Source organism: Myodes glareolus, chromosome 9 (genome assembly GCF_982192425.1).
Source record: "Myodes glareolus chromosome 9, mMyoGla1.1, whole genome shotgun sequence".
NCBI lineage: Eukaryota > Metazoa > Chordata > Mammalia > Rodentia > Cricetidae > Myodes > Myodes glareolus.
In genome coordinates this window covers 95,183,970-95,200,920 of record NC_142034.1, presented here as the reverse complement: position 1 = coordinate 95,200,920, position 16,951 = coordinate 95,183,970, and the positions used below count along the sequence as shown (strand labels likewise).

At 48.1% G+C, this 16,951-nt stretch overlaps 2 protein-coding genes and 1 long non-coding RNA gene across 8 annotated transcripts in view; 2 read left to right on the top strand and 1 right to left on the bottom strand.

The window, feature by feature from the left end:
* Abca3 (ATP binding cassette subfamily A member 3) overlaps window positions 1–3,073 on the top strand; it is a 57,299-nt gene extending 54,226 nt beyond the window's left edge. For all 3 annotated transcript variants that reach the window (XM_048436292.3, XM_048436289.3, XM_048436290.3), the window contains exons 29-33: window positions 497–684; window positions 901–1,071; window positions 1,308–1,498; window positions 1,645–1,718; window positions 2,143–3,073. In XM_048436292.3, coding sequence (XP_048292249.3) covers window positions 497–684; window positions 901–1,071; window positions 1,308–1,498; window positions 1,645–1,718; window positions 2,143–2,274 — 756 coding nt within the window. In that variant the 3' untranslated portion in view covers window positions 2,275–3,073. The remainder of the gene's footprint in view (window positions 1–496; window positions 685–900; window positions 1,072–1,307; window positions 1,499–1,644; window positions 1,719–2,142) is intronic.
* Window positions 3,074–10,588: 7,515 nt separating this feature from the next.
* Window positions 10,589–16,951, top strand: part of Rnps1 (RNA binding protein with serine rich domain 1) — a 12,379-nt gene continuing 6,016 nt past the window's right edge. The window contains exons 1-5 of one of the 4 annotated variants that reach the window (XM_087910770.1): window positions 10,700–10,718; window positions 11,032–11,151; window positions 14,395–14,582; window positions 14,814–14,969; window positions 16,286–16,477. In XM_087910770.1, coding sequence (XP_087766896.1) covers window positions 14,512–14,582; window positions 14,814–14,969; window positions 16,286–16,477 — 419 coding nt within the window. In that variant the 5' untranslated portion in view covers window positions 10,700–10,718; window positions 11,032–11,151; window positions 14,395–14,511. Of the gene's footprint in view, window positions 10,719–11,031; window positions 11,152–14,394; window positions 14,583–14,813; window positions 14,970–16,285; window positions 16,478–16,951 lie in introns of all 4 variants that reach the window. The other 3 variants (XM_087910769.1, XM_087910771.1, XM_087910773.1) reach the window with 3 other exon arrangements.
* LOC148121028 (uncharacterized) overlaps window positions 16,405–16,951 on the bottom strand; it is a 7,419-nt gene continuing 6,872 nt past the window's right edge. Inside the window, exon 3 of the long non-coding RNA XR_015738914.1 lies at window positions 16,405–16,513. This is a non-coding gene — a long non-coding RNA (uncharacterized LOC148121028). The remainder of the gene's footprint in view (window positions 16,514–16,951) is intronic.

Sequence of the window (16,951 nt, the reverse complement as noted above, 5' to 3'; positions counted from 1 at the left end):
ATGTAATCATTTGTTTGTTTATTTACTTTGGTTTTTCGAGACAGGGATTCTCTATGTAACAGCTCTGGCTATTCTGGGGCTCATTCCGTAGACCAGCCTGGCCTCAAACTCACAGAGGTCCACCAGCCTCTGATTCTGAGTGCTGAGATTAAAGGCATGCGCCATCATGCCCAACTAATGAAACCATTCTTACACTAACTGCCCACATAGTTGTCTGTCGTGGGTCAGGCTCTCCACTAGACCACTTGCTGGCCTGTCTGGTTCCTTTGGGAGCCTCCCTAAGATAGCCAAGTTCTTCCTGTGTCACCACTTGGGTGCTACTCAGAGAGCTTCAGCTGTGGTCAGGGCCTAATTATTCTCTTTAGACAACCCTGGGCAGACTCACTGGGGTGTAGACGGAGGGCAGGTATAGAAGCAGGCACCATGGCCAGGGTCGCTGTGGTCCTCTGAGAGGAGATGGCGTCTCAGACCCATTCCCTCCCACATCCTCATCTAGGTGCGGCAGCGAATGGGCTACTGTCCCCAGTTTGATGCCCTGCTAGATCACATGACTGGCAAGGAGATGCTGGTCATGTATGCGCGGCTCCGAGGCATCCCAGAGCGCCTCATCAGTGCCTGTGTGGAGAACACTCTGCGGGGTCTGCTCCTGGAGCCACACGCCAACAAACTAGTCAAGACTTACAGGTGCGATCTATATTTAGCCTCTGTTCCTATGAAATCAGCCCTGGCTCTTCACAAAGTAGCTTAGGGTCTCCTTATCATAGAGCTCAAAATCAGTGGCTCCAGAGTAACTACTCACCTCCTCCCTCTTGCCTGGGATGCTCTAGTCACTGGGTGTGGCGTTGGCAATTCATGTTCATTATTGATCTTGCCACCCAACTGTCACCCATCCATCTCCAGTGGTGGCAACAAGCGCAAATTGAGCACTGGCATCGCCCTCATTGGAGAGCCTGCAGTCATCTTCCTGGATGAGCCATCTACCGGCATGGACCCTGTGGCCCGACGCCTACTCTGGGACACTGTGGCCCGGGCCCGTGAGTCTGGCAAGGCCATTGTCATCACCTCCCACAGGTAGAGTTGCATCTGTGGGTTGGGGCAGAGCCAGAACAGGTGGCTGGGGTGGGACCAGGTGAACAGAAGATATGGCAGCAGCCAGCCCAGGCTCTGCCAGGACATTTCCCAGGCTCTGCATGTGGGTACATTCAGCATGGGGAATCGGGAATGGCCTGATCTGGACACAAGCCTTTGACATTCAGGGTGGGCATCAGCCTCCTCCAGCACTGTCTCAGGCTTTCTCCCTTCCCCAGTATGGAGGAGTGTGAAGCCTTATGTACCCGGCTGGCCATCATGGTTCAGGGCCAGTTCAAGTGCCTGGGCAGCCCACAACACCTCAAGAGCAAGTTTGGCAGCGGCTACTCCCTGCAGGCCAAGGTGCGGAGTGAAGGGAAGCATGAAGTACTGGAGGAGTTCAAGGCGTTTGTGGACCTGACCTTCCCAGGTGTGTGATGGTTGGTGCTGGTTGGGACCTGGGCCCCTGTCAGAGCGTGTTAGCTGCCACAAAGAATTTATCCCACGTGCCTGACCCCTTGACAAGGACCTCAGGCCGTCCTCTCCAGCCTGACCCACATGGCCTCTTCTGTACAGGCAGTGTCCTAGAAGATGAGCACCAGGACATGGTTCATTATCATCTGCCTGGCTGTGACCTCAGCTGGGCCAAGGTGAGTGCAGGCCCCAGAATCCCATAGGGGCCTGGGACTAAGAAGGACCTTCCAGGACTCCCTGTTGTATGGTAGTTCCAGGATCTTGAGTCAGGGTCTAGTTTTCATTTCCCACTCACCTTTATATCTATTGGGTTTGAGTTTTTATATGTAAAATATTTGAGGTGGAAAAAGAGAATGTTTGCATGAAAGGAAACTGGCCCCAGAGGCGGGACACAGTTTGCTCAAGGTCAGGTTCTGAGATCAAAGCCAAGCCTTGGCTTCCACCTTACTACCCCAGCACAACCAGCTTCTTCTGAGTGACTTCTCCAGGGGCTCTAGGACAACTCTGGGGGATGGTAGGGTACGGTCCAACCCCCATCATCCGAGGACTCACTATCTGGGTCCTGGGCTCTCTTACATGTGGCTTTTCTGTTTCAAAAAGGTATTTGGTATCCTGGAGAAAGCCAAGGAGAAGTATGGAGTGGACGATTACTCTGTGAGCCAGATCTCGCTGGAGCAGGTCTTTCTGAGCTTTGCCCACCTGCAGCCTCCCACCACTGAGGATGGGCAATGAGGAGCTCACTGCTGCCTTCAGAGCACCGGGCATGGAAGGACAAGTCGGTGCTCAGCCGTGCACCTTCTCCCTCCTAGTTTCCCTTTTCTTTCATTTTAATCACTATTTTCTATGATGGACATGAAAAACAATCAAGGTGATATGCACAAAATGGAGCAAGTGTGTCTGTCAGGACCTGCAGGCAGGAATCAGCATGCAGATTTCCACCCCTGAGGGCAGACTCTGGAACCACAGCCCCAGACCCAAAGCCCATTCCACAGCGCACACAGATAGGCAGGGCTTCCAGGTGCTGCTGCAGCGAAGCTGGGGTCTGAACATCTTTGCAGTACTGTCCAGAGAGCCCCCAGGGACCTGTCCATGTTTACAGATGACAATAAGCTCCCCAGGGAGGAAAAAGAAAGCCAACAGATCTGAGCAACTACAAGGACTTCCAGGCTGCCGTGAATGAGCAGAAGCACTGCAAATAACTTCATGAAGGGAAGATACTGGGTGTAACTAGGTGCTGAGACCTTGGCTCCCAGTGCAGCTGTGGAGGCATCCTTGAGTGTCAATGATTCTTCAGGTATGGATACTGCACCAGGCTGAGCTGATCCTGAGCCAGAGGTCATCCCACAGAGCATCTGTAGCACAAGAGATGTGGCCAGACTTGAAGCACAGTCCTCTGTTCCCAGCTCTGTGCCTTCAAGAAGCTACCGGCCACAGGACAGTCAGGGACCACTACAGGGCTGAGCGGTGTCATCTCTTGAGGATACACTTAAGCATTGTGATTCTATAGAAAATAAAGGCTAAGGGGACATCATCAGTCTCTGAGTCATAAATATTATATAAGCAAGGGTCACAGAACTGGATCACTACACCGCGATCCCATATTCAAATTGGCTCTCATATCGAGTTTCAAGCAAGAGCAGGAATTGGCTTTTTCTCACAGAGGAGGCTTGCAGGATCCACTGCTGTGGGGTGACGGGATCGGCATGCATTAGTCACTTTCCCTGGGATAAGATACTGGACGAAAGCAACGTCAGGAAGGGTGTGTTTGGCTCCTTGTTCAGCATGCATGGGAGGAAGCCGTGTTGCTGGGAGCTTGAGTGATGATCAGCCATACCGTATCCGCAGGCAGGAACACTGCTGCTTGTCACTGCTTCCTTTTCTGTCCTGAACCCTAGCCCATGGAACACCACCACTCATATTTCTTGTAGCTCAGTCTGCCAAGGAGTGGGCCGGCAACAGGGCTAGATAAGAAAGGTAAACAGCAGGTGAGGTGTCTTTCCGCCTCAGTTAATGCGATCTTAGAAACTCCCTCGCATGCCCAAACACTTGTTACTGCAACATGCTTAATCCCAGCCAGTTGATCATCGTCAGCCATCACAATGCCCAAAGGCAAATGAAAAGTGGGCCCCATCTACAGCCAAGACAACAATATGGGCTGGTGTAAGACACTTCTGGTTCCAACATAAAGAGAAAAATTTCAGAAGTTTCTTCAACATGAGTCCCTTTTTATTTATGTGGTATTGCTTCTTGTCATTTTCTTTTTTTTAATTTTTGTTGTTTTTTTTTAATATTTATTTATTTATTTATTATGCGTACAATGTTCTGCCTGTATGTCTGCCTGCAGGCCAGAAGAGGGCACCAGATCTCATTATGGGTGTTTGTGAACCACCATATGGTTGTGGGAATTGAACTCAGGACCTCTGGAAGAGCAGCCACTGCTCTTAACCACTGAGCCATCTTTCCAGCCCAATTTTTGTTGTTTTTGAGACAGGGTTTCTCTGTAGCTTTGGAGCCTGTCCTGGAACTAGCTCTTATAGACCAGACTGGCCTCGAACTCACAGAGATCTGCCTGTCTCTGCCTCCCGAGTGCTGGGGTTAAAGGCGTGCACCACCACACCCGGCTTTCTTGTCGTTTTCTAAAACATTGACTCAATGCTTCTGTATTTTACATCCTTCTAAAATTGATTAGTTTTTTTTTTTTTTTTGGTTTTTTTTTGGGGTTTTTTTTTTTTTTTTTTTTTTTTTGGTTTTTCGAGACAGGGTTTCTCTGTAGCTTTAGAGCCTGTCCTGGAACTACTAGCTCTGTAGACCAGGTTGGCCTCGTAGAGATCCACCTGCCTCTGCCTCCTAAGTGCTGGGATTAAAGATGTGCACAACCACCTCCCAGCTAAACAACAATAAATCTTACAAAGGAAAACATTTGATTGGGGCTGGCTTACAGTTTCTGAGGCTGAGTCCATTATCATTATAGCAAGACATGGCAGCATGGTGCTGGATAAGGAGCCAAGTTCTACATCTTGATCCATAGACAGCAGAAGGAGACTGTACCAGTACCACACTGGGTGTAGCTTGAGCATATATGACCTTAAAACCCACCTCTGCAATAACACATTCATTCCAACAAGGCCACATCTCCTAATAGTGCCACTCCCTATGGGCCAAGCATTCAAACACATGAATCTGCTGCTGGGGGTGGGGGGCATTCCTATTGCAACCTCCAACCACCACAGAGATTAACCATGCTGTCTCATCACTTTGAGACATTTTGGTTGGTTTCGCTGTTGTTGCTGAAATGAATGTCTATGCACTCATTGTGTCCATGTTCCCTCAGAAGAGGTCAGAAGGGGACATTGTATCCCTTGGAACTGGAGTTATGGATGGCTGTGAACCACCATGTGGGTACTGGAAACCAAACAAGGTCCTCCAGAAGAACAAGTGTTCTTAACCACTGAGCCACATCTCCAGTCCTGCTACAAGATTTCACTGTGTAGCCCAGAGTGGCCTGGAACCCTCTGGAAACTAGGCTGCCTTCAAACTCAGAGATCTCCCTGCTTCTGCCTCCCAAATACTGGGGTTACAGGCCTGGGCTACCACACTAAGCAAAAATATTTTTAACTATCTCTGAAGCTTTATAGAAACTTCAAATAGTTTCCACAGCTCATTCCTTTAAAGTATTCAAAACTGGGCATGGTGGTATTAGTCAAGTCAGGATTCTCTAGAGTCTCCTCCCTCCTTCCCTTTCTCCTCCCACCTCTCTCTCTCTCTCTCTCTCTCTCTCTCTGTGTGTGTGTGTGTGTGTGTGTGTGTATATATTTACTGGACTGACAAGCTGCAGTCGAACTAATCCAACAATGCCTAGCTGTGAATGGACAGTCCAAAAATCTAGTAGTTTCTCAGTCCCACAAGGCTGGGAATCTCGCTGGTCTTCTGCATATGCTGGAGTCCGGAAGAAGCAGGCTCTAATGCCAGTAAAGGAGTGGATGTGCTGCAAGGGAAGGACAAGCAGGTGAAGAGCAAACCCTTCCTTCCACGTCCTTATGTAGGCTTCCAGCAGCAGCTGTGGCCCAGAATAAAGGTGAGTGTCTTCCCACTTCAAGATTTATATCAGAAGCTTGTGAGCCCACGGCTTTAATCTTTAATCCCAAACAGAGGCATTCTGATCTTTGTGATTTGCAGACCAGCCTGGTTTACAAAGAGAGTTCCAGGACAACCAGGGATGCACAGAGAAACTGTGTCTCTAAAATCCAATCCAAATTAATTAATTAGATTTAAAAAAAAAAAAAAAAGCCCGTGTCTTCCTACCTCAAGACCCTGATCAGAGGTGTGTCTTCCCATCTCAAAGAAGTAAATTCACCCGCATCAAACCAAATAGAAAATCTGTCACAAGTGTGCCATCTATTTCCGAATTCATTCCAGATACAGTCAAGTTGACAGCCAAGAATAGCCATCATGGTGGTGCACACCTTTAACCCCAGCACTCAGGAGGCAGAGGTAGGTGATCTCTGTGAGTTCAAGGTCAGCCTGGTCTAGAGTGAGTTACAGAATAGTCAAGACTATGTAGAGAAGTCCTGTCTGGAAAAAAAAAGTGTGTAAGGTGTTAGATATCACTGTGAAATTTGAGGGGCTTTTGTTTATTTATTGTCTCAGGACAGGGTTTCCTTGTGTAGCCTTGACTGTCATGGGGCTCACTCTGTAGGCCAGACTGGCCTTAAACTCACAGAGATCAACGGACGATGGTGGCACAAATCCCAGCCATTGGGAAGTAGAGGCAGGCAAATCTCTGTGAGATCACCTTGGTCTACAGAATGAGTTTCAGGACAGCCAAGGCTATACAGAGAAACTTGTCTCAAAAAATTAAAAACAAAATCCCAACAACAAAGATTCCCCTGCCTCTGCCTCCCAAGTGCTGGGATTAAAGACATGAGCCACCACCTGGAGCTTGGTCGGTTTTGTTTGTTTTGAGACAGGGTCTCTCTTTTATGTAGCTCTGACTGTCCTGAAACTCACTATGAAGACCAGGCTGTTGGCATTTTAAAAATAGGTTTATTTGTGTGTATGTATGTATAGACATGCCATGGTACACATGTGGGAGTCAGTTCTATTCTTCCATCTTGTGGCCTCCTCACTGACCATTCATTTTGACTTCTTTATGGGGAGGAGTGAGTGGTCTTTTTGAGATAGACATCTGTGTAGTTCGAGATGTCCTGGAACTCACTTTGTAGACCAGCTGGCCTGGAGCTCTGCCTGTCTTTGCCTTTCCAGTGCTGGTGTCCACTGCCACTGCCTGGTTATTATGACCTGACTTGTTTTGTTTTGTTTTGTTTTTCGAAACAGGGTTTCTCTATAGCTTTGGAGCCTGTCCAGGAACTGACTCTTGTGACCAGGCTGGCCTTAAACTCAGAGAGATCCACCTGCCTCTGCTTCTTGAGTGCTGGGATTAAAGATGTGTATCAACACTGACCAGTACTTAGCCAGATTTTTAACACAGCCCTGAAGAACAGTGCTGCCCACAGCAGACGAGGCCCTCCTAGAACAATTAAAATAATCCCTCACCAACATGCCCACAGATCAGCCTGATCTAAGCAATAAGCCAATTGAGGCTTCTCAGCTAAATCTAGGCTGTGTCAAATTGACAATTAAAGTTAGCCAGATAAAGATGATCCACAGCTATGTAAAGGCATGTGTAAACCAGGAGCATGCCTTTAATCCCAGCACTCGGGAGGCAGAGACAGGCGGATCTCTGTGCGTTTGAGACCAGCCTGGTCTGCATTGCAAAATCCGGGACAAACAGGGCTGTTACAGAGAAAGCCTGTCTCAGAGGGGAAAAAAACGAAAGACTCTAAGGCAGCAGGGAAGGTTTGCATGGCACCACTGGGTACTGGGAGGGTAATCAATACTGGAGTATCAACTGCAGAGCCAAGAGCAGACCCCAGGACCTCCTCTCCATTGGCTTTCTTTGAGTTTGCAGTTCTGAGAAATAGCAAAGAAAGGAGCTGTGGACTTCTGAGCCAGTAGTTTTGCCTGTCCCTTTCACGTTCATTTCCTTTCAGGCCAGTAAGGCCCAAGCTGTTTTCGGGTAGCTGCTGTACCTGGCCACCTAACTCTTCGCAGGGACCCAGGAGACAAGGCTGTTTCCTCTGCTCCCCATGGCCTGACCCAGTGTCCATCGGCCCAAGAGCAAGTCCTGTGGGATAGTTACTATGTTTCCTCACTTAGTCCTGTGCCCAACAATGTGGCTCCACTGAAACACTGTGTCACTGGGTGTAGAACCTGTTGGTTAAGGCAGAAGAGAGTAGAGAAAGCCCTAATGTGGGCAAGACTGTAGCCAAGCCCCTCACTGCTTTTCTAGGTTTGAAGGAAAAGGTCTATCAGGTATGGAGACACACACCTGAAATCACACTATTAGAAAGCAGAGGCAGAGGATCCCCCAGAAATTTGAAGTCAGCCTTGGCTACACAGTGAATGTCATGACAGACAGGACTACATAGCAAGATCCTGTCTAGAATGATAGATCAGGAGGAACTGACCCTATCCTAAGCAGCATGGTTACAAGTATCAGAAAGTGAGCCAGTGGTGGCACATACCTTCCCAGCACTCAGGAGGCAGAGGCAGGCAGATCCCTGTGAGTTTGAGGCCAGCCTGGTCTACAAGAGTTAGTTCCAGGATAGGTTCCAAAGCCACAGAGAAGCCCTGTCTTGAAAAAAACCAAACACACACACACATGCAAAAAATAAAAAAATTGCAGACCACTGGTTTAAAACCAAAGTTTATTAGCCATTCATGAACTATGGAGAAGGCAGTGCATGGCTGTCATCTTCAAGATCTTGGGCCAGGCTTGCTTCAAACTCACAGAGGTCCACCTGCCTCTGCCTCCCTGCCTCTGCCTCCCAAGAGCTGGGATTAAAGGCGTGCTCCTTCTTTGCCACAGCTGCCACCACCACTACCACCTGGCTAGAGATTCGATCTTACAATTCTGAATGCTTCTGCATACACAATGGTCAAGTCTGGTAAACGCTCAGCTTTCAGAGCTCAACAGCTGAGAGTACACTCGGTTATAAAAATACGTAATATTTAGCAACAAATTTTATCAAAGCATCTGAGTAAATCATGCTTTTAGATTTAATATAAAATGTGTTAAAGCTTACACGAACGCCAAATTAAATTACTTCAAACATTTGGGGAAAAAAGCAGGGGAGCGGGTGTTAGCTCAGCTTGTTCTGGCCTCACCCTACCAGCCATGGTGGGGTCCCTAGGTTGCCTCCTGCTTCAAGATCCTCAGTGCTGCGCTGGACTCAAAGCTCTGGGTCTAAGGCCTCCACAAGTCTCTCTAAACATAGACTCCACTAAATCTTCAGAGAACTGTACCCGCTGCCTGCTTGACTATCACCATCTCGGAGTCTCAAGGGCCCTTTCCCTACAAGAACAGGATGAAGCCCCTGGGAGATGGCTGATCTTGGTTGTCAACCTGACTGGATTTAGAATTAACCAAGAGGCACTCCCCAAGTAATGCCTGTGAGAGATTTTTGCAACTGTCAAGTAAAGTGAGAAGATCCACCCCAAAAAGTGAGCAGCACTATCCAGGGACTGCCCAGGTATGAGGAGGTCTAAGATTTGATTTTGTTGCTCCTCTCTGGAAAGAGAGTCTACCTTTTTGCTGCCATCTTTCACTTACACCAGAACCCAACTTCTTCAGCCTTCCAACTTGTGCTGAAGGCCAGGAATCCTCCATGTTTTCAGCACTAGATTAAGACTACAAAGGTGTCCATTTCTTAGACTGAGAAGCTACAAATTCTCAGCCTTTCCAGGATGCAGACAGTCACTGTTGGATGACCCAGACTGAATCGTGTAAGTCAACATAATATGTTTATTTATGTATTTATTTTCATTCAATCAGTTCTAATCCTCTAGAGAACAGCTAATATATCCACTTACCACTCATGCCTGACCACAGCAGATATGACAATAATACAGGAAAATAAGCTTACGTTAAATATCCCACACAACAAATCTTAAGTCCAGCAGGGGTATCTGGCCAGACTGACTGGATCTGCCAACCCCACCCCAAGACTGTAGAGACAGGTTCCTTTTCCTAGCCTGTGCCCAGCTCCTCGGACTCTGTTATCTCCTCCCTCCGTCTCTTATGGTCACCAACTGCACGTTGGCCTCTTTTTTTTTTTTATCTGTCACCTCAATATGTAATCCAAATCTAAACCACCTTTGTTCCTTTCTCCTAAAGCTCAACTTAGATCTGTTACTCTCTTCCTTGCCGCCTCAAACCTGTTTGGATAATCGCAGGAACTGTGTGCATATCCATTACTTTTGCAAATAATCACAGAGCAAGGAATGTGCCAGGCTGAGTTGGGAGGCGGGGACATCACGGGAGCGGGTAGCGCTACTCAATAACCTTGTGCACAGACAGGAACCTCTCTGTCTTGACAGTGACCCTCACCCAGACTGGCGTTCCTTTTCTTCTCCCAGCGAACCTGAACGCCTTTCTTTGCACCTGTTGTTCCCTCTGCTCCCTTTCAGAAATGTCACCTGGGAGACGCCTCCCCTGTTGCAAGTCCTCAACATTTCCTCAAACGCCTTTCTTTTTGGCCTCCCTGGTCTCCTGCCGCACCAGTCGACCGAATCCCACCAGCACGGAGACCGCGTCTACGCGATCACCACTACACTGCCAGAGTTTTGACGGCAAGAGCCCACCATCTGTACCAGTCTGTCCCTTCAGAACCGCGCGGCTCTGCTTTGACCCTCTCCCGCCAAGACTGTGCGGCGCACCGCTGCCTGCAGGACGCATAACCTTAGGCCCTACAGACGACGTAGACCAGTAAGGGAGGCGACCAGAGTAGCTTCTTCCGCCCAGACCCGCTAGATGCCAAAGGGTGCAGCCCTCCGGTCCCGGCCAGCCAATCACCCGCGCGCTCCAGGACGCGCAAATCGAGTCCCTGATCCTAGAAACGATCCACTCCGCAGGAAAGAAAAGGCTAGCCGCTGCGACGCCCCTCCTACAAACAGTCGCTGTCCTTTAATTCTCCACCGCTCTCGTGCATTGGCTGAGAGACCTGACGTCATCGCTGCGCGACGACGCCGTCTTCCCGCTTCTCAACTCTGACGACAGAGCTGCGCCGACCTCCAGGTCTGAGAAGAGCGGGAGGAGGTGGCGGCCTCGGGAAGATGTAAGTTGGGGGAGGAATCCGGCCGCATCCGTACTTCGGGGACCGCCTGCCGGGCTTGGTGGGGCGCATCGTGGAGCCGTTTGCGTTCCGCAGCACCGCGGTGTGGTAGAGGCCTGCCGGCGACGCGCACAACCCGAAGAGAAAGGGGTTCAGGTCGGGCGGAGTGGGAGGCGTCGAGGCCGCGGCCCGGAAGTGGTCGCCGCGGTCGCAGACGGAAGGGCGATCCCGCACCGTTAGCTCGGCGGCGGCCAGCTTAGCTTGCGGGGCTCCCGGCAGCTGCGAGCGCCGCCTCTTCTCTTGTTTTCTTGTCTAGCTGGAGACCTCGGCTCGCCACGCCGGGCCCTGCCAGAGTTGTGAGTGGAGAAAGAGGGTGGGAGGCGAGGTCGATATAGTGGCCGGAGCGGACGGTGCCGATGGTGAACCGGCCTACAAGGTTGGCTTTCTTTTAGATCTCTTCCCACGAGTGTTTATCGAACTCCTGTGTGCAGTCCTCAACTCCGGGCCTCGAGGATCTGGCCCCCAGGGTGGACTGAGCACAGTTACCGAGCTGGAAGGGAGAATATTGAGAGGTTATGGCTGATGGTAGAGACGTGGAGTAGGCGTTCTTTCAGTACCTTGTGCTTCTCCGCAGGCACCGCGTCTCAAATGTGCTTTTATATGTCGAGAGTCTTTGAAGGTTGCCGAAACGGCCTCTGTTCTAGATGTAACTAATTGTTTTTCTCCTCTCTCTGGCTGTCGGACGCACGCCTTTCCGGAGGACGGGGAGGTGACCAAGGTCCTGGGCTGGTACCTGCACTTGAGAGAACAGAGAACCTCACCTTTGCTTTCTAGCACTCGACCACAGCCAGCAAAGTGTTTGCTTACACTATGGTTACAATTTGTAGACTGCTTAGAAATACCGGGTTATTATTTTTATTATTAGAAATACCGGGTTATGCTTGCTTCATAAAAGTACTTTCTGACAGGTTAGGGTGGCGGTGCCCAAGTGGAATCTTTGCCACTGGTACCAACCCAAACTGAAATGTTAAAGCACATACCAGAATTAAATAGCTTAGTATGGAAAAACACAAGTATTTAGTACTTTTATATTGGCTATGCTAGAAAGGTAATTTTTGTTGTCTTATTAAAAACTAATTTTGGGACCCACACACTACTTTTAATCCTAGCACTCGGGTGTCATGTCTCTTGAATTTGAAGGCTGCATAATGAGACTCTGTCTCAAGGAAGAAAAAAATATTAATTTTGGACTGTTAGTCTGTGTCAGTAGTAGAGTCCTTGTTGAGTGTACCAGGCTCTGAGGGTTTTTGCTTTGTCCTTTGTTTTTGTGTTTTATTTTGTTTTGTTTTGGAAACAGTGTGTCCTGGAACTAGCTAGCTCTGTAGACCAGGCTAGCCTCAAACTCAAGAGATCGCTCCTGCCTCTGCCTCCCGAGTGCTGGGTTTAAAGACGTGGGCCACTATTCCCCAGATCATTTGTTTGTTTCTTGAAGCAGCGACTCTCAATGTAGACCAGGGTAGTAGCCTCCACAGAGATCCACCTGCCTCGGCCTCCCAAGTGCTGGGGTTAAAGGTGTGTACCGCCATTGCCCAGCCCTACAAGAAAAGTTTTATGCTAGTTTTGATGTGGCCGCAAGGAAATTGGAGGTTGTGTTCATGGCTCACATTCTTACTGAGTAGTCCTGCTCTATGTGATCTCTCCCAAAACTAGTCGTAAGGTGAGCTGTTGCGGACTTGATTAAGCATTCAGAAGTCAGGTGTGATGAGGTAAGAGAGGGTGTGGGTGTGGTTTCCAGACGTGAAGAAACAGCCCTTTGACTGTCACTTATTGCTGAACTTGAAGTTTTAGCTGGGTGCCTTGTCGGATTCACGGCTGATCTAGCCGAGGTCGGGAGAGGTGAAGCTCTCTAGTCATGACTCGGTTGATGGGATGCTTTTGCCTACTGTGCATGAGGTCCTGGTCTCAGTTTCCAGCCCCATATAGAAAACCTATAATCCCAGGTGGAAGCAAGAGAGTCAACAGTCAGACTTTCCTGCATAGAACATTTGAAGCTATCCTCGGCTAGATTATAAAATAATCCTTTAATCCTGCACTCAGTAGGCCAAGGCCGACCTGGTCTACATAGGCAGTTCCAGGACATCTAGGGCTACATAATAGAGAGTCCTGTCTCTAGAAAACAAAAAATTTATAAAACTAACAGTGAGTACCAGCAAGGTGTAGTGGCACGCGCCTTTAATTCCAGAACTCGGGAAGCAGAAGAAGGAAGAGTGCAAGGCAAGCCTGGTCTCTAGTTCCAGGACAGCCAGAGCTATGTAATAGACAGATCCTGTCTCAGTAAAGAAAATGGTTAAGAATGAGTGCCATGACCGAGATGACAGTAGTGAAGCACAAAGTCAAATACAGGCACGCTTGCTTACTCCAGACCATGGGTTGCTGTGTTCCCTGGTGGGTGTCTATAGCATGTTTTAGGGCAAGCTGCTTGAAAAGATTTTATAGCCCTGGAAAGAAGCTGTGTGGGTAATCATTTACCGTGTTCCATTTGTCTGTTCAGAGGCAAGGACAGACAAATGTCCTTCTTTTTTGGGTTAGAATATTTATTCAGCAGCATTTAGAAGTGCCCTGTCTCTGAAATCAAACACCAATCGTGTGTTCTTTCTCTTGTGGTTACAGTTGAAGAAAGGAGACCTTTGCTTGTATTTTGCTCCCTAAGAAGAGAGCATAGGAAGCAGTTTCTAATTTTAGTTATTGTGTTATTTAGCATATTGCTAAACCTTTAAACAACCTGTAAGATCTCACCCCATTCCAAGTTTCAAGGTGCAGAAAGATTCAGTATTTGTGCCTACCTGACTGCTGCTGCCTAGATCCAGCAGGTCACATTTTCCCACATTTGCTTTATATTTACCCACCTGAGAGTCTTACTTTTTCTTGCCCCCTTCTCCCCTCCCCCCCCACGCATACCCCATATCTGTGTAGCTCTCCTGGCTGTCCTAGAACTAGCCCTGTAGAACATGCTGGCCTTGATCTCTTCACCGCCTTTGTCTCCCAAGTGCTGGCATTAAATATGTGTGCCACCACAGCCTGATTTTAGGACCCTTTTTTATGCTCTTCTGTAATGTTTTGTCCATTTGTGTTGAATATTTAATGTTTTGGTGCTTGTCATCCTCAAAATGACCTAATCATCACTCAGTGTATCCACAAAGGAAATTATAGCAATAAGACAAATCTGAGCATGGCAGTTGATCTAGCAATTGGGGTTTTCTCCTCCGAAGCCATTGTGGTATCTAGTATTTTTTGAAAGCCACCAAACTTACCAGTGAACTCAAGTGTTGTGCATGCTATGAAATAATATTGATAGGTACAATTACCATTCACATTTCTTTAGTGAAAACAATGAAGAATCTTAATATTCCTGTATGTTAGGCGTGTAATAAATTTTGTAAATTTTTTTCCTATTAAAAAAACAACTAAGGAGGCCATTCCATTTGTGCCTCTTATGGAGGTAGAAAAAAAACCTCATGAGGAAATAAGGACTGTCCTCTGAGTGTCCAGGCTGTGTGGACACTTGCTGTTTTCTGTGTTCCCTTGCTCTCTTCTTGTGTGCTCAACTTTTTGTTGCAAAGTAGATTTGTTGCCTTGTCAATTCGTTTACTCTATTTAAATCCTTTTATCTTGTTACTAGGCTGCTCTTTGGCGTAAATTGCAATCGATTAGGGATCGTTTCTCAGACTCGAGTTAGAAGTGAGAGTTCAGATAAGTGAGGCCGACTTTGCTGCTTTGAACACCTCAGAAGGGGAGAATGGATTTATCAGGAGTGAAAAAGAAGAGCTTGCTAGGAGTCAAAGAAAATAATAAAAAGTCCAGCACTAGGTAATCCTTCTGTAAGATTTTTCTAGTGCTATTTTGGGGGTGCTTGCTGTTTTAGGGACTCTCAGAGAGGGGAGATTTTGAGTTCTACAGTGAGTGTCCTAACCCTCGGATAGTTTTGCTCTGTGATCACCTGGGGTCTTAGTAGTCCCTCTCTGGACCCACTGCTGGGTTGTACTATTCCAGGGCTTGGTCAGGGGAGCTTGCAACCTCACATTCTTCCTCACCATGCAGGGCTCCTTCTCCTACCAAACGCAAGGACCGCTCTGACGAGAAGTCCAAGGATCGCTCTAAAGATAAAGGGGCCACTAAAGAGTCGAGTGAGAAGGATCGTGGCAGGGATAAGACTCGGAAGAGACGCAGTGCTTCAAGTGGAAGCAGCAGCACCAGGTGGGGCAGAGGGGCCACTGCTGCAGCCCTGTCTTCCTACACGGTGAAGCCCACCGAGGAAGACCTTTTCTTTTTAGGAGGGTGATACGTTTGTGTGTTAGGGAAGTAAGAGATCAGCCTTGGGTGTTAAATTCCTTCCCTTGGGGAAATGTAAAGGACATTTGCCCTTCCTGTGCTCCTACCAACAAACCAATGTCAATGTCCACTGACACTCACTCCAGGGAACTGTTGAGTTTGTTATGGTTACTGGTGCCGTGGGTGCGGGCTTACTGATAGGGGTATGGGTGATGACTCCCCTGTGGTTGTGGATAGAGTTCCCACCCCTTATAATTCCCTACTTAAAGCATCTGCAAGGCCATGTGCAATTAGGGCAGAATTGCATACTTCAGCTGGTTGGAAGGGCTGACTGAATACTCCCTGAGGATCCCTTCACCTCCCTGTCTCTTCCTTCCAAGAGAGACCAGCCCAGCTGTGATGATCTTTGGTGTGCAGGCCCAGCTGAACTGAGAGTGACAGCAGTCAGGCTGGGAGGGTAGTACTGTATAACGTGTTACACAAGAGTTTGCTACTTTGTTTTCTGAGACAGGATTTTATTGGTGCCTAAGACTTTCCAATTAAATTGAGGCCAAGGGAAGGGTACCTTTTCTTAACATGCTGATTTTGAGTTTCATACATGATATATGGTCTTGATATGTAATAAATGTTGCTTATGGATATGAACTCTTTTATGATACTAAGAAATGTGATGTTTAGATGACATGAATTGTTTCTCTTGCAAGTATTAGTCATTCTTTCATTCTGAATTGAGATTGGATGGCTTCGGTCTAGAGCCCCCCCTTTTTTTAAAGTGTATGTGTTTTGCCTGCATGTTTGCATGCATACCATGTGTGTACCTACTTCCCACAGAAGCCAGAAGAGAGCATTGGGTCCTCTGAAACTATCACAAGGCAATTGTGAGCTACCATGTGGATGCTGGAAACCAAACCTAGGTCCTCTGGAAGTGTTCTTACCTGCCAAGCTGTTTTTTTCAGCCCCTCGAGCTCAGTTTTTGGTAGTTGAAAGCCTGCCTGAGTATCTACAGCCCTGTTGCAAGCTGTGGTGGTGATCTGACCTTGGCTAGACTCCTGCCTTTTCTCCATTGGTAAAATTTAGGGTTCTGTACAGGTGACAACAGCCTGTCTTTGCTTTCGGGACCTGTCAGGTGTCATTGCTGATGACTTAAAGAAAGAACTAGGAGGTCCATTTCCTGCTGGGCAGTCTTGTGTGCAAAAACGTGACTCTTGCTCATTGACTCTGATACCCCACCTTTTCCTCAGGTCTCGATCCAGCTCAACTTCCAGCTCGGGCTCCAGCACCAGCACAGGTTCAAGCAGTGGCTCTAGCTCCTCCTCTGCGTCCAGCCGCTCTGGGAGCTCCAGCACATCCCGGAGCTCCAGCTCTAGCAGCTCCTCCGGCTCCCCCAGCCCTTCCCGGCGCAGGCATGACAACAGGCGGCGATCCCGCTCCAAGTGAGTGCACGGTGGCTAGTCCGCTCGTTGCCATGGCTATAAGAAAAGTAGATCAGGACTGACAAGATTCCTCAGCAATAAAGGATTTTGCTGCCAAGCTTATGACAATATGAGTTCAATCTCCAGGATCCACATGGTGTTGTGTGGTAACTCCCACAAGTTGCCCTCTGACCTCCACATATGTATGCACTATAACACAAAAGTACATATTTTTTTTAATAGTTTGTTTTTTATTTGCAATGGTGTTTTGCCCGCGTGCATGTCTATGTGAAGGTGTGGGGTCCTCTGGAACAGGAGTTACAGATAGTTGTGAGCTGCCATGTGGGTGCTGGGAACTGAAAAATTGAACCCCGGTCCTCTGGAAGAGCAGTCAGCGCTCTTAACCGCTGAGCCATCTCTCCAGCCCATGATTGGTTGATTATTTGTTTATTTATTTATTTATTTAAAGTATGTCATGGGAAAGTGGTGGTGCAT